This window comes from Elgaria multicarinata, chromosome 11 (genome assembly GCF_023053635.1).
Source record: "Elgaria multicarinata webbii isolate HBS135686 ecotype San Diego chromosome 11, rElgMul1.1.pri, whole genome shotgun sequence".
NCBI classification, from domain to species: Eukaryota; Metazoa; Chordata; class Lepidosauria; order Squamata; family Anguidae; genus Elgaria; species Elgaria multicarinata.
Genome location: NC_086181.1, coordinates 25,754,470 through 25,770,524, shown reverse-complemented (window position 1 = coordinate 25,770,524; position 16,055 = coordinate 25,754,470). Strand labels below are relative to the sequence as shown.

General features: G+C 41.5%; 1 protein-coding gene across 1 annotated transcript; it reads right to left on the bottom strand.

Moving 5' to 3' along the window:
- Positions 1-47: 47 nt before the first annotated feature.
- On the bottom strand, positions 48-13,905 carry LOC134405570 (vomeronasal type-2 receptor 26-like). The gene is made up of 7 exons (XM_063136816.1): positions 13,688-13,905; positions 12,172-12,468; positions 11,088-11,142; positions 3,729-3,956; positions 2,136-2,262; positions 223-1,161; positions 48-109 (listed from the first exon to the last, which is right to left on the bottom strand). The coding sequence occupies exons 1-7, from the start codon at positions 13,903-13,905 to the stop codon at positions 48-50; spliced, it is 1,926 nt and encodes a 641-aa protein (XP_062992886.1).
- Between the last annotated feature and the right edge of the window lie 2,150 nt (positions 13,906-16,055).

The window sequence follows — 16,055 nt, the reverse complement described above, 5'->3', positions numbered from 1 at the left end:
AACCTAAGGGGAACAGGACTAGTCATGACAGACTTGTAGCCAGAGCATTATAGGTTTTCATGCACAGGTTCTAAAGGAGTCTTCTGAATTTCTTTCACAACCTTAGCCGCTACGAAATAATTATAAAGTTTTCAAACAAGAAAAATAACTTAGGAGGTTGTTGAAGAGCTGCTGAATGTGAATATAAGGAAATAATATAATGAGGGGTATTTTTCTATTTACGTGATGGTTTTACCTTCGTTAAATCTTTATCCAGTTCTTTATTTATTTTTCTCATTAGCTGTTCCCTGGTGTTCAACTCAGGCCTCAACACAATAATGTAACATTTGGGGGAAAAGATGCAACCCAGTAATCCAGCACTGGAGGCTAAGATAGAGAAGATCTCCACAGCCACCATGTATTTTCCTTTGATGCTTAGGTAGGATGGAACAAAAGATAACCAAACACTGCAAAAGACCAACATGCTGAAAGTGATGAACTTGGCCTCATTAAAACTACCAGGTAACTTCCTGGAGAGGAAGGCCACAGTGAAACTGATAATGGCCAGGAACCCCATGTAGCCCAAGGCACAGTAAAATATTGTCACAGAGCCCTCATTACATTCCAGTAGAATTTTTTCAGCCACTGAGTGCATGTCGACATCTGGGAATGGAGGAGACATTCCCAGCCACACAATACAGATCCCTGATTGGATAAGGGAGCAGGAAAAAACAAGGGAGAATGCTAGCTCCTTCCCCAACCACTTCCTTATCCTGGATCCTGGCTTGGTGGCCATGAAAGCCAGAACTACCATGATGGTTTTTGCCAACACAGAAGATACAGCCAGGGAGAAGATGAAGGCAAAAGCTGTTTGTCGGAGGAGACAAGTCATCTTCTGAGGTTGGCCAATGAATAGGAATGTAGAAAGGAAGCAGAGCAGTAGGGAAATGAGGAGAGTGTAGGTAAGGTTCTGGTTGTTGGCTTTGACTATAGGAGTGTTGTGGTGCTTCATAAATGTTCCCAGTACCAGAGCTGTGATCAAAGAAAATAAAAGAGCAAAGAAAGCTAAACTGACCCCCAGAGGTTCTTCATAAGACAAAAAGGTTACCATCTTGGGAATACAGTAATTCTGATTCTTGCTTGGATAGTCTCTGTCTGAGCATGTGTTGCACTCATCCATATCTATGGAAGAAAAGATGTATGTAGAGGCCATAAACAGAACTGTAAGAAATCTCAGCAGTCATACTTGTTCATCTAAAACATTCCTTGCTTATATCAGAGGACACAGTCAATGCTGATACTAAATGTGTTGGAGACATAAAGCAGAATCTTATGTTTTAAAGTAAAGTATATGGTAGGTGAATATGTGGCAGCCCTGCAAAAGTGTTGGATATGGTTGCCAACGGAGGAATTAATCCAATCAGCAATCATGCATTTCCACTGTGCTCGCTGGTTTTGTTACCTTCCTCAGAAATTATGCTGTGGCTGCCAGTAGATTTCCATAGTGATCTACATCTTCAGCCATTACTGTTAAGAAGTAACCACTGTTAAGGACTTCTGCATGAGATGAAGAACCTGAACAGTGTTCAGAGATGGGTCAATAAAAGTACATTGCAAAAGTCAAGTGTCAAGTTGAGATGGGTATGAAAAATAGCTTCTCGGTCTGGAAGGGAAAGATAAATCCTTCTTGTGGATTCCTTTTCTATCAAGCATTTGCCCATGGAAAAGCTGTGTTTGAGAATCTCAGGCTGTTGCTAGACCACGGGTTAGCCTGGGCTGACACTGGGGCTCGCCCCTGTGCGTCCAGAAGATGCACAGGGGATCCCGGGGTCAACCCGGGCTAAACCCTCCCTTAGCCAGGGATAACCGTACCGTTTGTGGCCCGGAGCTGTGGAAGGTCTAGCTGGTTCTATGGCTTTTCCCTGCTACTGGCTTACTCTCGAGTATCCCGGAGAAGCCACGCACTGGGCACAGCGTGGCTTCTCTAGGGCAACAATCCATTGATTAGGGAAAATAGGACACTCCAATCAGTTATTCCAATCCTGACTTAAATTGAAGAATAGTCACCCCAGCCTATGCATAACTTTCTCTTTAGGTTCATCTACATTTCAGATAGTCTGTTGTATAACTCTGTAGACGAAATGTATATTTCCTACCTTCCTGGTTTGAAATCTCCCCTTCTGGACATGGGATGCAATCATAGCAGCAGTATGGCTCCCCCTCCTTCACTCGCTTGCTAGAACCAGGATGGCAACTCTCAGTACATATAGAAAGTGGTCGTGTCTAAACCATGGATTACACAGCAGAATAAAAATGTAACAGAGTCACAATAATATCTATCCATTCATTTATTTCCTCTTAGTTCTGGCACAACCCTATACTCAAGATATATCAGGAGATGACAAAAATCCTTCCTCTGTAACAGCTGGTACAACATCTTTGTCACAGGGTAAGCACTCACCCCTAAGGCTTTTGTTGCTGAAAGCCAGCTCTTCTGTTTATTTTTTATGTATGTATGTATGTATGTATGTATGTATTGCATTTTTATACCACCCAAAGCCAAAGCTCTCTGAGTGGTTCACAAATATTAAAATCATTCAAAGTATAAAACAAACAGTATAAAAACTTGATATAAAATACAATATAAAAGCACAACCAGGATGAAATCAGCAACAGTGCAGAAATACAAATTTAAAATTCAAATTTAAAACAGCAAAGTTAAAATTGAATTTATAGACTGTTAAAATGCTGAGAGAATTAAGAAGGTCTTCACCTGGCATCTAAAAGAATATAGTGTAGGTGCCAGGCAAACCTCCTTAGGGAACTTATTCCACAGTCAGGGTGCCACAGCAGAGAAGGTCCTCCTCCTGCTAGCCACCTGCCTCAATTCCTTTAGCTGCAGTTCATGTAGAAGGACCCCTGAGGATGAGCTTAGGATCTGAGTAGGTACATATGGGAGGAGGTGTTCTTTGAGACAGCCTGGGACCAAGCCATTTAGGGCTTTAAATGTTAATACCAGCATTTTGAAATGGGCCCATACCTGGACTAGCAGGCAGTGAATCTGGAAAAGGACTGGTGAGATGTGGTCTCGTTGACCAGTCCCTCTTAGTAAATGTGCTGCCCTGTTTTGTACCAGTTGACATTTCCAGACCATTTTCATAGGTAGCGCCATGTATAATGCATTGCAGTATTCCAAATGAGAGGTTATGAGAGCATCGATAATTGGAGCTAGGCTATCTCTGTCCAGATAAGGGTGCAGCTCCAACAATTGCCACCACTGGCCAAACATTCAGGAGAATTATGCCTTACCACTTGATTGAATAGAAGGTAGATATGTATTGACTGGGAGCTCTCAGGGTTTTTCAATCCCAATTATTTCAGAATAGCCTCAAATTCTACCTCCCCTCCCGAGTCCGGGAGACAGGCTCATTGCCCCCGCCCCCGCCCCCACCCATAGATAGAAAGAAAGTTTGGGTGAACTGGAACTGTGCTTTTGCATTGAAAGACTGAGAGCTCTGTTCTATTCTCATAATCAAAACCAGTTCCCAGATTTGAATTCTCCAATTTTAAGTGAATGCCTTTTTAACCAAGTTCAAGTTGGTGGACTTCAGACTTGTAGTTTAACCCTAACCAGGCTTACTGGCCTTTGGTGACCATTACAAAATGTGTTGTCATTTGAGCAACAAGACAGATAATCAGAAGTCATCCAAACTTGATATATCTGCAGAGAGCTGACAGTTGGTTCCTACCTTGTTAAACCAGCTGTGCCATGTTATGGTATCCTCATCAATGGTGAATGCATGGTCTGAAGAAGCCTGAGGATCCAAGCTCCCAACTTTCACACGGAGAAAGGAATCATTGGAGAAAAGTTTCAAATTGATAATATCCAGTGCAGCTACTATCTCCCCATTCTCATTGAAGAAAACCGCATCCTGAGCACTGTTGTTAAATGAGACTCCTCTAAGAAACTGATGGAGCTAGATTGAAAATGGAAACACAGGAGTTTAGAATTGATTGCTGTTTGGTATATAAGACTAAATCCCAACAGCAGGAGTGAATGGTGTCATGGATGATTTTCAGGTATGCAAAGCTTGATGGAGGAATTGCTTCCATTTATTTATTTCTTGCATTTGTCTCCCTCCATTTTTCCTCTTGCAATTAATCAAAGACAGCTGAAATTATTCCCCTTCTGTCTATGTTTATCCTCAACTCAACTTTGTTAGGTAGGTTCGTCTGAAAGTCATTGGGCCTGTTCAGATAACATACCTAGCCATGGTTATGCTGCTAACCCTTTTGCAGCAAATGGTTAGTGAGTGTGTTTAAACTGTGGTTATGTAGCCACCACGGTTAGGAATGATTCATACAACATGCTCAGTCATGCTTCACTCAAGAGTATTTAGCTCAAAATGCTTACCACAGTGGCTTAGCATGCCATCTGAACATGGTCAATGACTGGCCTGAAGTCACACAGTGAACATCATAGCCAAAGACTGGAACCCAGATCTCCTGAGTCCAGGTCCATCACTCTAATCACGACACTGCACTGACTCTCAGATGTAATTGGATGGGAAGTAGCAAAATAGTATACACAGCAGTATATTGTAAACTCACAGAATACAAGAGGAAACTAGAGCAGACTGATTGAAACGTGGAAGAGGCAGCTGAGAAGGCAAATGTGATTTGAGATTTACCCAGCTGTTGCATCATCTCTGCCATCCTAACTGCAGACAAGGTCCACCCACCCCACCCCCAAATCAGGTATGCCTTTTGAGGGCTGTGGTGTGGCCTTCTGTGGGACAAACAGCAGCTGGAAAGTGAAAGGAAGGCCATTTTCTTGCCCCTCACTCATAAGAATTCCAGCATCTGCCAAGGCCACTACTGAGAAAGAGAATGCAGTTTGGGATTCGCTCAGCAATTGCATCGTCTGAAATCCTATGTGCAGACCCAGTGCCCTACCATCATCACAAGCTTGTCTTTTTAGGATTGGGCCTTCATAGGGAAAGGAGGACAGGGCTCCTGTATCTTTAACAGTTGTATTGAAAAGGGAATTTCAGCAGGTGTCATTTGTATGCATGCAGCACCTGGTGAAATTCCTTCTTCATCAAAACAGTTAATGCTGCATGAGCCCTGTGTTGTGTCTTTATTATTTATTTGTAATATAAGGACCAGGAGTCAGGCTTGGAGCTTCAACTACTTTATTAGGAAGTTTCTGGAACCCCACTGACAAAACGGTAAAAGGGGCTTGCCTGGAAACTGCTTGCTGGCAGCCCCGAACTATCAAAACAGGAGCAACTGACAGTAGGCATAGGTATAAAGATAAATTGATATCAACCATTTCCCCTTTAACTCTAGTTGTAATTATAGGGAATTTTCCAGTTAATTTAAAGAAGGAATTGGAAAAGGAAATAAGGGAACAGAAAATAATTAAATTAAAGGATTGGATGGAAAAGATGGACAGTAAAGAACAAATAAAAGAGGTGTTAAGAGGGAGAAAGATATCTTGACTTAATGGTGTACAATTAGAATGGACAAGGAAATGTAAATGAAAATAAAAATTGTAGAGAGTATACAAGACTTGAAAAGATGGTTATACAAAGGGAGGATAAAGGAGAAAATACAGTTATAAAAGGTACAATGAGTGGAATATATAAAATGTTGCTGGAAATTGAAGATCAACAAGAGTATTTCAAATTATTATAGGACCAGGAATTAACAAGGCAAATAAGTAATCAGAGTTGGGGAAAGATATGGGATTTGAGTATTTTGAAAACTATTTCCGTAAGGATAAAGGAAAATTATTATAAGTTGGTCTGGAGGTGGTATTTAACACCAGCAAGATTAAATCAAATTGATAAATATTCTGCGTTATTTCGGAGGGGATGCCAGGAAACTGGCACCTATGTTCATATGTGGTGGAGTTACGAATATATACAGAAATTTTGGCAAATGGTATTTAAGGAGATAAATGAAATAACTGGGTTGAATTTAGAGGTATGTCCACGTATAGCATTGTTGTCAATTTATTATAAGGTTAACTGTACACAAGCTATCAAAAACTTAATAACAAATTTATTGACAGCAGTGAGATTAATGATAGCCCAAAAATGGAAGAGGCAAGGTGATTATCAAATAGAAGAATGGTATAAAGAAGTATGGGATATTGCTATTAATGATAGGTTAATGTATTGTATTAACGTTAAAAGAGGATTATTGAATTGAAATGTGTTCGAAGAGACATGGAAATTATTTGTAGAGTTTGTTTTAATAAAGGGGGAAGCGTGCACACCTTCACAAGAGTCATTACAATTTTGGAAAGTAGAATAATGGTCCCAGAGGTGGGGTGCACTTATTATTATTATTATTATTATTATTATTATTATTATTATTATCATTTATTGTTATTACTATTTTGTGTTTATGTGTATGATTTATCTGTTATCATATAATGTTAAAAATAAAAATAAAAATAAAAAAGAATGGGACTTTTTGTATGCATTTTTATGCTTATTTACCACATGGATAAAGCTAATATAATCCATCCCTACTGCTTTCATCTCAGTAAATGCTGTCTCTTCTAAAACAATACAACTAAAAAAGAGGAAAAGTGGAAAAAGGCAGAGGTGTCACTTATCCCCACTTCTGTTTGTTCCATCTATAAAACCTTGAGTAGAAATGATTAAATCAAATATTAGAATAAAAAGGTAAATTTGGGGTTAATCTGGAAAGATGTATAATTCTGGAATAGTATCATTTATTTACAGATTGAACAAATGTTCTTTGGCATACAATAGAAAATGATAAAAGAATAATAAAACTAAACCCTTGTACTACATTTAAATAAAAAATAAAAAATGGAAGCATAAACAGAAATTATGCCAAGGATTGTCACATTCAATAGCATTATTTATTATGAGGAGATCAAAGAAGACACTTTTCTCAGAGGTATGACTTGTGGGTACGATATGTATATTTGCAAATTAATTATTCATTTAAAGATGATATTTTAAAATCATATCAGGATATTTGTGTCAAAATGCATTATAGCTGTCCAGTTCCCCCCGCCCCACAATGTCTTCAACTCAGGAATGTTTTACATACTTTAATCATCAAACATGTCCAATAAGAAAGGCCACAGAGGTTGAAAAATTAATGTTAGAGGATCATTCTAAACACATATTAAGCAGAATTCACCAGCTGATCATGGATACGGATATTTCAGTTAATGCTTATCAAGCAAGTTGGAACAAAGAGATTGGTTTTAATATTCCCACTGATATTTAGAAATAGCTGTGGCAAAATGTTTCTTGTTATAGAACCAGTATTAATCTTAAGGATTTTTTTTTTTGTAAATTATTATTTAGATGGTACTTAACCCCAGCATGTCTCAGTTGTATTTACATAATCTCTGCTGGAGATATTATAGTCAGAATGTGGACCTACTTCATATCTTTTGGTCCTGTCCTATAATTCAGAAGTTCTGGCAAGAAATAAAAGGAGAACTTGATTTGATCACAGGTTATAGAGTACTGCAAAAGCCACTAGTACTAGGCATGTGCTTCGCTCCGATTAGAAGTGTAGAAGCAGGAGCAAATTGGCCTGCTCTGTCTTGCCCAGAGGCGGAGTAGAAGCGGACCACGGACCCCTAGAAGCAAGGCGAAGAGAAGTGCCCATTTTCGGAGCGCTCCGGTTTCCACGGTCCGATCCGATCACCATCTTGAAACATTTCGCCCATAGGATTGCATTGTGGAAAAGAAAGGGGATAACTGTGTTGTTTTTGAAGCTATCTTTCTGAAAATTCTTGTGCTTGGAGAGTCGTGGATGAGGGTCATTTTGAGCCTACTTTCAGCTCTCTGCGTGCTGCGGTTCGTGAGCTAGAATTTTTTAAAAAAACGGTGGAAAAATACCTTTTCCGAAGGGCTGAGGGGCAGAGTCAACTCCCAGTCATGATCACATGATCCCAAAGTTGGAGGAGGGGATAGGCAAAACGGGTAACTTGGGATTCTGGGAACTTCTCTTTCTTAGTCTGAACGGACTTTTCCCAGTGTTTTTTAAAACAGTAGCCCCACCAAATGCACAAACACAACCTGAAATCATATACTAAGCCAAGAATAAGAGAGCACTGCTACCCACCCTAACTTTGGGGAACAACTGAAAAGATGTGGTGCAAGGGGATGAGCTCCCCTAGGGCATGCCATGAGGACGTGCCCACACTCTCTCCTTTACTTGGAGGGCCATCAGAGCCCTCCAAAGAGAGTAACCCGGTGGAGCAATGCCTATCATGAGTTGAAGGGAGAGTTCTACTCCTCAAAGCTCTCGTGGTGAAGCAATGGCTTTCATGAGTTGAACTGACAGCGTTGCTTCTTAAAAGACTGGTTGACCAGTCAAATTGGCAGCTGCTGCTTCCCCCTAACCTGGGCACGTCCCCCTATTGCTGGTAAAAGGCAGATATAGCCTTTTTAAAAAAGTTCTTCTTGTTATTTATTCAGCAACACTGCTGCTTTTAATTCCACCCCTCCTTTGTTTACTTATTTATTTATTCCATTTTATATGCATTACTGGCTTATCCTTGGCTCACTTCCTTATGCCCCCAGAAATGTCTGCTGCCTGCCTGCCTTCCCTCACTCCTCCCCTGCCCGCCTCGCAGGGATGTTGTGTGTGTGTGGCTTTGACTCAGGGGAGAAGTCCTTCCTGCGCTCACTTGGAGTTTAGGAAGTTCCAAATCCATTTTTCAAGTGTGGAAGAAGATTCATATAGGTTTATCTCTACTCCCCAATTCATGGCATCTTGGGATTTCCTTTGAAATGGCCCCATTGAGATGTCTGCAGGTTTAAGCCCCACCAAAAATCAGGGGATGATGGGACTGCCTTGAGTCTGGGCGTGTGTGTGTATCCCTGGATAAGCTATCATGGTGGTGAGTTTGAGGTTTCTAACGTGCAAATTGACGGAGCTATCGAAAGGGGTGTGAATGGGGTGTTGGATTTTCATAAATTCCCCCAAAATCAGGGGATGATGGGACTGCCTTGAGTCTTGGCGTGCATGTGCATCCCTGGATAAGCTATCATGGTGGTGAGTTTGAGGTTTTTAACGTGCAAATTGACGGAGCTAGCGAAAGGGGTTTGAATGGGGTGTTGGATTTTCATAAATTCCCCAAAAATCAGGGGATAATGGGACTGCCTTGAGTCTTGGCATGCGTGTGCATCCCTGAATAAGCTATCATGGTGGTGAGTTTGAGGTTTTTAACGTGCAAATTGACGGAGCTATCGAAAGGGGTGTGAATGGGGTGCCCGATTTTCATAAATTCCCCAAAATTCAGGGGATGATGGGATTGCCTTGAGTCTTAGTGTGCGTGTGTATACCTCCATGACGTGTTATGGTGCCAAACGTGAGGTTTCTAACTTTCACAGAAAAAAAGTTGTATACTTTTTTAGCTTAATGCAAGCCTATGGGGGGGGAAACGGGGCTCCGATCCGGATCTGGAGCTCCGCAGCGGAGCAGAGCAGGCATGGATAGAGCGGGGGCGGAGTGAAGCGGCCCGATCCTCAAATCGCGGATCTGGAAGGGAAGCGGAGCAGGGGGTCCGTTCACACCCCTAACTAGTACTACTGTTTCAATATGTTAAAGATCCAGTCATAGCTGTAGAAATGGTTCAATATTTACTATTAGCAGCTCCATTAATAATAGCCTGTAACTGGAAACAAGCACAAACCCCAACCTGGAAAAATGGTTGATTAACGTATTGGCTATAATGTTTATGGCAAAAAATTCAAATTTGAATACAGTAAGGGAGGGAAGATATTATTCCTTTGTTGAAAAATGGAACACTTTTATTATGTACTAGTCTAGTGAAGTGCAAGAGAGGGCTAATGAACATTACATATTAGGGACATTATGAGGCAGTATAGAATGCAATTTATAGCTGAAATTGTTTTGTTTCATTTGTAAACTGGAATGTGAATGAATTATTCTAAATTATTTCATGATCAAATATTTGTAAAAGAAAGTAGGAAAGAGTCCTAGATGTCTTAACACTGAAATCATGCTATATGGAATTATGGCAAATAGCTAGGGCAGAAAAAAAAACATTCAAAATTAAAATTGCTGAAGGCAACATATGACTTTTATAAAACCTGGCAGGATTTTATTCTAAATATGGATCATGAACAGCAGTATTTGACAAAGCCTTTCCTCCATTTACAGAATAATAATAAATAAAACTTCAAACATGTCCATGGGTTCCACGTATGTCTTGGATTGTAAAACAATACTGAAAAACTATGAACAGAACTTAAAATTTCTACCCTCAGTCAAAAATTGGATTCGAGATTCAATATGTTTCTTTTTATTAATTTCCTTTATTCTTATTAGTTGTTTTTCCTCTATTTTTTCTTCTGTTGCTTTTGTTTTTTAAGTCATATAAAAAATCAAAAAGTTTGACAACACAGCTTAAAGCAGAGATTGAATGTTTTGGTAATACCAGACATGATAGGCTTGCCCCCACCCATGCTAGATACTGTCCATGTTCCCAAGATACATTGTGCATCCTTTCTTCCTCCTCCCAGGCTACAAAAGCCTCCTCCCACACAGTTGAGCAGAGGACATGCAGAGATTGAGGGTTTTGGTAATACCAGACATGATGGTCTCCCACACCAGGAGGCTGAGAACATTACCTTCCACCACTGCACATTCTGAAGATTATTTCCTTGAGTATCCATCCTTGTCCTTTGTCTGTCTTTAGATGAGGACATGGCATTTAGAGCATGGGCCACAGCATAGACAGCATTGTAGATGCTGTAACTTTGGCCAGTCATGCTCATTTCAAAAAAAGTTCCAGGAAGGCTCCCCAGTGTTTCTCTCCCAGTGCAAAACTGAACTTTCATATCATCCTCTATTGTATCTGGGAATATACAGTCAAATGATTGTTGCCAAAAGTCCCTAATAAAACCATCTTCTTTTGTGTTGAAAGGATTTTTGCTCTCCACAAATGACTTGAATCCTGATAGGTCAGTGGAATGAATCCTGAAGGAGAGAGCACCATGGAATATTTCTGTATCCCAATTCCTTTGAAAAACAAATGAACTGATCTCCATCTGGGCTGTCGTTATCCATACCTTGCCATTAATTCTGCCTGTCTTGTGGTCTTCTTCTGGTAGATATGGCAACCATCTAAAAAGAGCAATGGAATATGATTCTCCATGGACCACCACTGCGTTGGCTTTCCTGTCCAGCAGTTTAACATATGTTTTTGCTGCATTTTCAAACATGCCATACAATTCTGTAACATAAGTCAATTTGGGGATTCTTTCTATGAAGGCTAAACATATACGTCTCTGGGAAAACATTGGAGACACAGTTTGCACAAATCTTTCTCCAATGTCATTACCTATATAAACAAGTCCAATCCATGTCCACCTGAAATGTAGGAGCAAGGAGAGAATCCCCTCATTCTGAAGGGCTTCCTGAGGAACCATCTGGTAGAAGGGAAGTCCTGGAGTCTTATCATTCATGACCGGAGCTGTGCCATATATGAGCTAAGGAGAGATTGGACAAGTGGTTCGAAGATGATATTATTTATTTATTTACAATATTTATATGCAATTCAGTATTTCAGAGCATGGGACAATTAAAATAAGAATAAAAACAGAATAAAAACACATTAAAAGTACATTTTTAAAAGAAATATTAATTTATGGCATGCTTTCCAGGTTTTCCATCGCAAAATACATTGCATCATGTATTTTTAGAACAGCTGTGCAAGGCATGTAAATTCCATTGTCCCCATACTTTATCCCGGCTTTACATAACTTGGTGTGTCAAGATTTGTTAAACTACAAATCCCATCACTGCCAGCATAGAGATGGTGATGAGAATTGTAGTCTAACACACCTCAAGGGCACCATGTTGGGGACAGTTGTTATTGTCAGTGCATGTCCTAAGTATGCAGTTAGTCATTTTTTTCTTGGTTGAATTTCGATCCTGTCTTTCCTTTGAATAGTACTCAAAACAATTAACAACAGCAAACATAATGCTATTAAATACCATGGAATATTATTACTTCCAATATAAACTGATCAGCTTGTGGGACATATAGTGATCTTGAGAAGAATAAATAAATAAATAAAAATGTCTTTTAATGCAGGGAGAAGGTAACTAGTAGAATATTTCCATGTTCCATATACATGCAAGGAAACATACCCCACCTGTGGAATCTTATAGATATCCAGGATATTTGCTATGTGAAGAGAGATTTCAGTGTCCAATCCTCCAATAACTGCAATTAGATTATTCCGGGTGTCATATATGTAGTTGGGGACCAATCTCTCCAGTGCTGAGAGAAGTAACATGGTTGCACGATAGGTTCTCCTTGCATTGTCATAGCTGTCATAGATGTGGAAGCCCAAAGTGAGATTGGGTAATATTTTAGGGTTTTCATTGATCTCTTTTACTGCAAATGCAAAAGCCAGAAGATGCTGGTAATTCTTTGGCACGATGCTGGAATGAGAGTCAACACTTGAGTCACAGAAGGTTAGTTAATACGTACAACACACACATACACACAAACAAAATATATACACATAGGCCATAGCTAGACCTAAGGTTTATTCTGGGATCATCCAGGGTTCACCCCTGCCTGAGCACTGGATCCCCTGTGTGTCACCTAGATGAACAGGTTTGACCCCTGGATGATCCAGGGATAAACCTTAGGTCTAGCTATGGCCATAGACGTAGTCTGAAATAAATAGCTTTCTTCCTGATATGTGGTTATGTAAGGCTGCATACAAAAATGTGTACATTGGAGGAAACTGCATACGAACATGAACATAAGGGCAAGATCCATTTTAAAATAAACATGTCTTAACATGCTTACAAGGGTGTCATTGGATGAGTGTTTTATTGCACACTCAATGCAGTCCACTTATGGATGATCACGCTTCCTTTGGACAATGGCATCTGCCTCCCATGCACTTCCTGCACCTTCCACTCATTTTTCCATCTCAAAGTAGAGCCCTTTTAATCCAATGTTTTTATAAAAGAGAAAATAATGAAGGACAAAATTGGGTGCGGAGAAACACTGGTAAAGAAACACGATCCCCCCCCCCCATGTGATTATGCTCTTAATGTGCAGACTGGTGTGGTAAATGAATGGAATGAACTCATGACTGAAAACATGCAGTACTGACAAGGATTGGAAATGGAGTATTGCATTCATCCATTTTCTGGGTAAGTGTACAGTTAAACAAAAAGCCTATGGTTTACAAAACAACATTAAGGCTCTACAGTTTTCAACCAAGCACCAAAAAGCAGGGAAATTGGCTCACAAGCCTTAATGCCACATCCTCCCTAAGGAGGCAGGAAGTTCAAGTGAAATTCTCATTCTCCCAAAGCAGATAAACCATGAGGACGTGACTGTGGGATTGTGGAAAACTGATGAAGAACAACTTAGGGCCACCTACTTCTCTTTTTTGGTTTAGAGCAGCTCTTCGCCATCCTTGTGCTCTCCAAAGGTGTTGGACTACAACTCCCATCATTGCACTATCCTGCTTCACCAGTGAGCAAAAAAGCAAACTGGACTTGGGTAAAGAGAACTCAAATACACAAATACTATCAAAAACCCAAAGGAAAACATGTTCCAAAAGGCAGCATCTCTAGGACTGATCATTCCAGTGACATAATCAATGGAAGTGAAAACAGGGATTAAGTTAATCCTTACAAAAGATCTTCAAGCAAGTCTGGTGGGGGTTCTTCAGTGAAGGATGTTGGACTTGAGAGAAAACCACCATGAGTAGCAATGCCACCAATAATGAAGTCTCCTGGCTGATGATACCTGTGAAGTGGATTGTGAAGACCACGGAAGCTGCGTTTAGCCATATGAGCCTGGCAAAATATATGATAGATCAGTGCCAGCAGCAAGACCACTAACACCACCATCCTCGATACAATGGCAAATCTTCCCTCTACACACAGATTTCCCTATTTTCTTCTACAACACAACCATCATTCAAACCATCTGTATTTAGAACTGACTTCTAAAATGGTAGTTCAGTCAGGGGATAGGAATAAAAACTGAAAATGCCCAACATTACAGTAGTGGTCCTTGCCTGTTCCTAGTCCCTTCCCTATCTCTACTGCTACTCGGTATATTTATGAGATATGCCAGTCTTACTGTTAGTTTTGTTAGTGTAAATTGGAACTCCAGAGGATTTTCATGAAACAACAAAAGGAATTGCCATCCTGTCTGTTAATTAAAGTCGAAGATGATTATAAGTTCAAAGGGGAGTATTCCCTGTTGAATTGCTAGGGGAATAACATGTTTGCCACATCTGTGGATGGGGCACTTAGTCCTCATCTATACCAAGCAGGATATTGCACTATGAAAACAGTATGAAAGTGGTATTTAAAAGGCAGGAGCCGCACTACCTCTTCATAGCAGTATTGAAGTGCACTGACAACTGTTGCGGCCCATTGACACATACGATATACCACTTTCATACCACTATATCCTGCTTGGCGCGGCTCCTGCCTTTTAGATACTGCTTTCATAGTGCAATATCCTGCTTGGTGTAGATGAGGCCATGGGCTTAGAATTCCTCTGTGAAAGAACAGAACTCTCCTCTGTTTTTAGGTATTGTTTTGATAGCAGAATATTACGGAGTTAAATCCAAAAGATCCCTAGTTTAGAAGTTGTGCAAGAATATGACAGTCAGTAAGGACCTTGCTAGGCGAGGCCTTAGTGCGCTGTGAGGCCCGGTTTCCCTGCTGTGTGTCCAGATGACGCACAGGGGAATCCGGGCCCAGGCCGCACTGAAGCCTCCCCTAACGCGCCATAAGCGAAGTTGCTTATGGCGCGCCTTTTCCGCAGCCCCGGCCTGAGGCCGGTGCTGTGGAATGTCTAGCAAAGTCCGTGGCTTTTTGTGGCGGGAGGGAGAGGGGGGCGGAGGGCAACACACAGGATGGCGAGGGGGGCAGAGGGCGACACACGGGACGGCGAGGGGGGGCAGAGATCGACACATGGGAGGGCGAGGGGGGCGGAGGGCGACACACGGGAGGGCGAGGGGGCGGAGGGCGACACACGGGACGGTGACGGGGGGCGGTGGGTGACACACGGGACGGCGAGGGGGGCGGAGGGTGACACATGGGATAGGGAGGGGACGGAGGGCGACAAACGGGATGGCGAGGGGGGGCGGAGGGCGACACACAGGAAGGCGAGGGGGCGGAGGGCGACACATGGGACGGCGAGGGGGGAGGAGGGTGACAAACGGGATAGTGGGGGATGGCGGAGGGCGACACAGGGGACGAGGATGGGGAGGGAGGGTGGATGAGGGGGCTTAAGTAAAAAACAACTTACCTTGTCTGGAGTCTTTGGGGTGCACATGGCCCCTTTAACAAAACAAAAAAAAATAGCCGACGCTACAGGGCTTCCGTAGTCCCTGCGCGTCGGCCATCTAGGAGGCGGGGAGGCGCGCACTAAAGTTAGTGCGCCGTCGCCCCACCTCCATGCCAGCTTATCCGGCTGGGTCTAGCAAGGCCCTAAGTTTCATTCAGGAAGTGTGAATTTATACTGTTTAGTAGAAGCAAAAAGTATATTTTAACTCATGAAACGTAAGGCTTTTCTGCATAGCCAAGTATGGTGTGTTTATCACTCCCTACCCCAGGTTCCTCTTGAGTTCTTTAGATGATGACTTGACCCTCGAGTTTCAAGTGTTTCTAAAGAGCACTGTGGCAGGTTTTTGTTTTTCTGTTGTTGTTTTTTAAGAACAGGGAAACTGCTGCATTTAATTGTAAAATGGAAAACAAAAAATAACTTTTATCACAAGTGTATTTAGTGGTATTTCACTATACAATAGTGCCTAAGTGCTCTCTTCATGGATCATTTGTAGATTGGTTGTGTTGTGAAGTCATTTGTAGATTGGGGTGGGCGATGTTTCCTCCACTTGCCCACTCCTGTACACTGGGCTGCGTGAGCCTCTTCTGAGGTTCAGTTTGACCTAGTGGGTGTTGGCAGCTACCTGCCCTTGCGTTGAAATTGTACACTCCATTTGAACCTTTACCCTTGCATCAAAGAGGCCTTTAAGACCACT

What these genes read in the sequence shown, in the direction of transcription:
- LOC134405570 (XM_063136816.1), bottom strand. Translation starts at nt 13,905, where the DNA reads ATGGTGGTGTTAGTGGTCTTGCTGCTGGCACTGATCTATCATATATTT. An exon ending in GGCACAGCTGGTTTAACAAG is followed by an intron (nt 2,263 to 3,728) that starts GTAGGAACCAAC and finishes TCCATGGTTTAG; the next exon opens with ACACGACCACTTTCTATATG. An exon ending in AACGAAGGTAAAACCATCAC is followed by an intron (nt 110 to 222) that starts GTAAATAGAAAA and finishes ATTATTTCGTAG; the next exon opens with CGGCTAAGGTTGTGAAAGAA.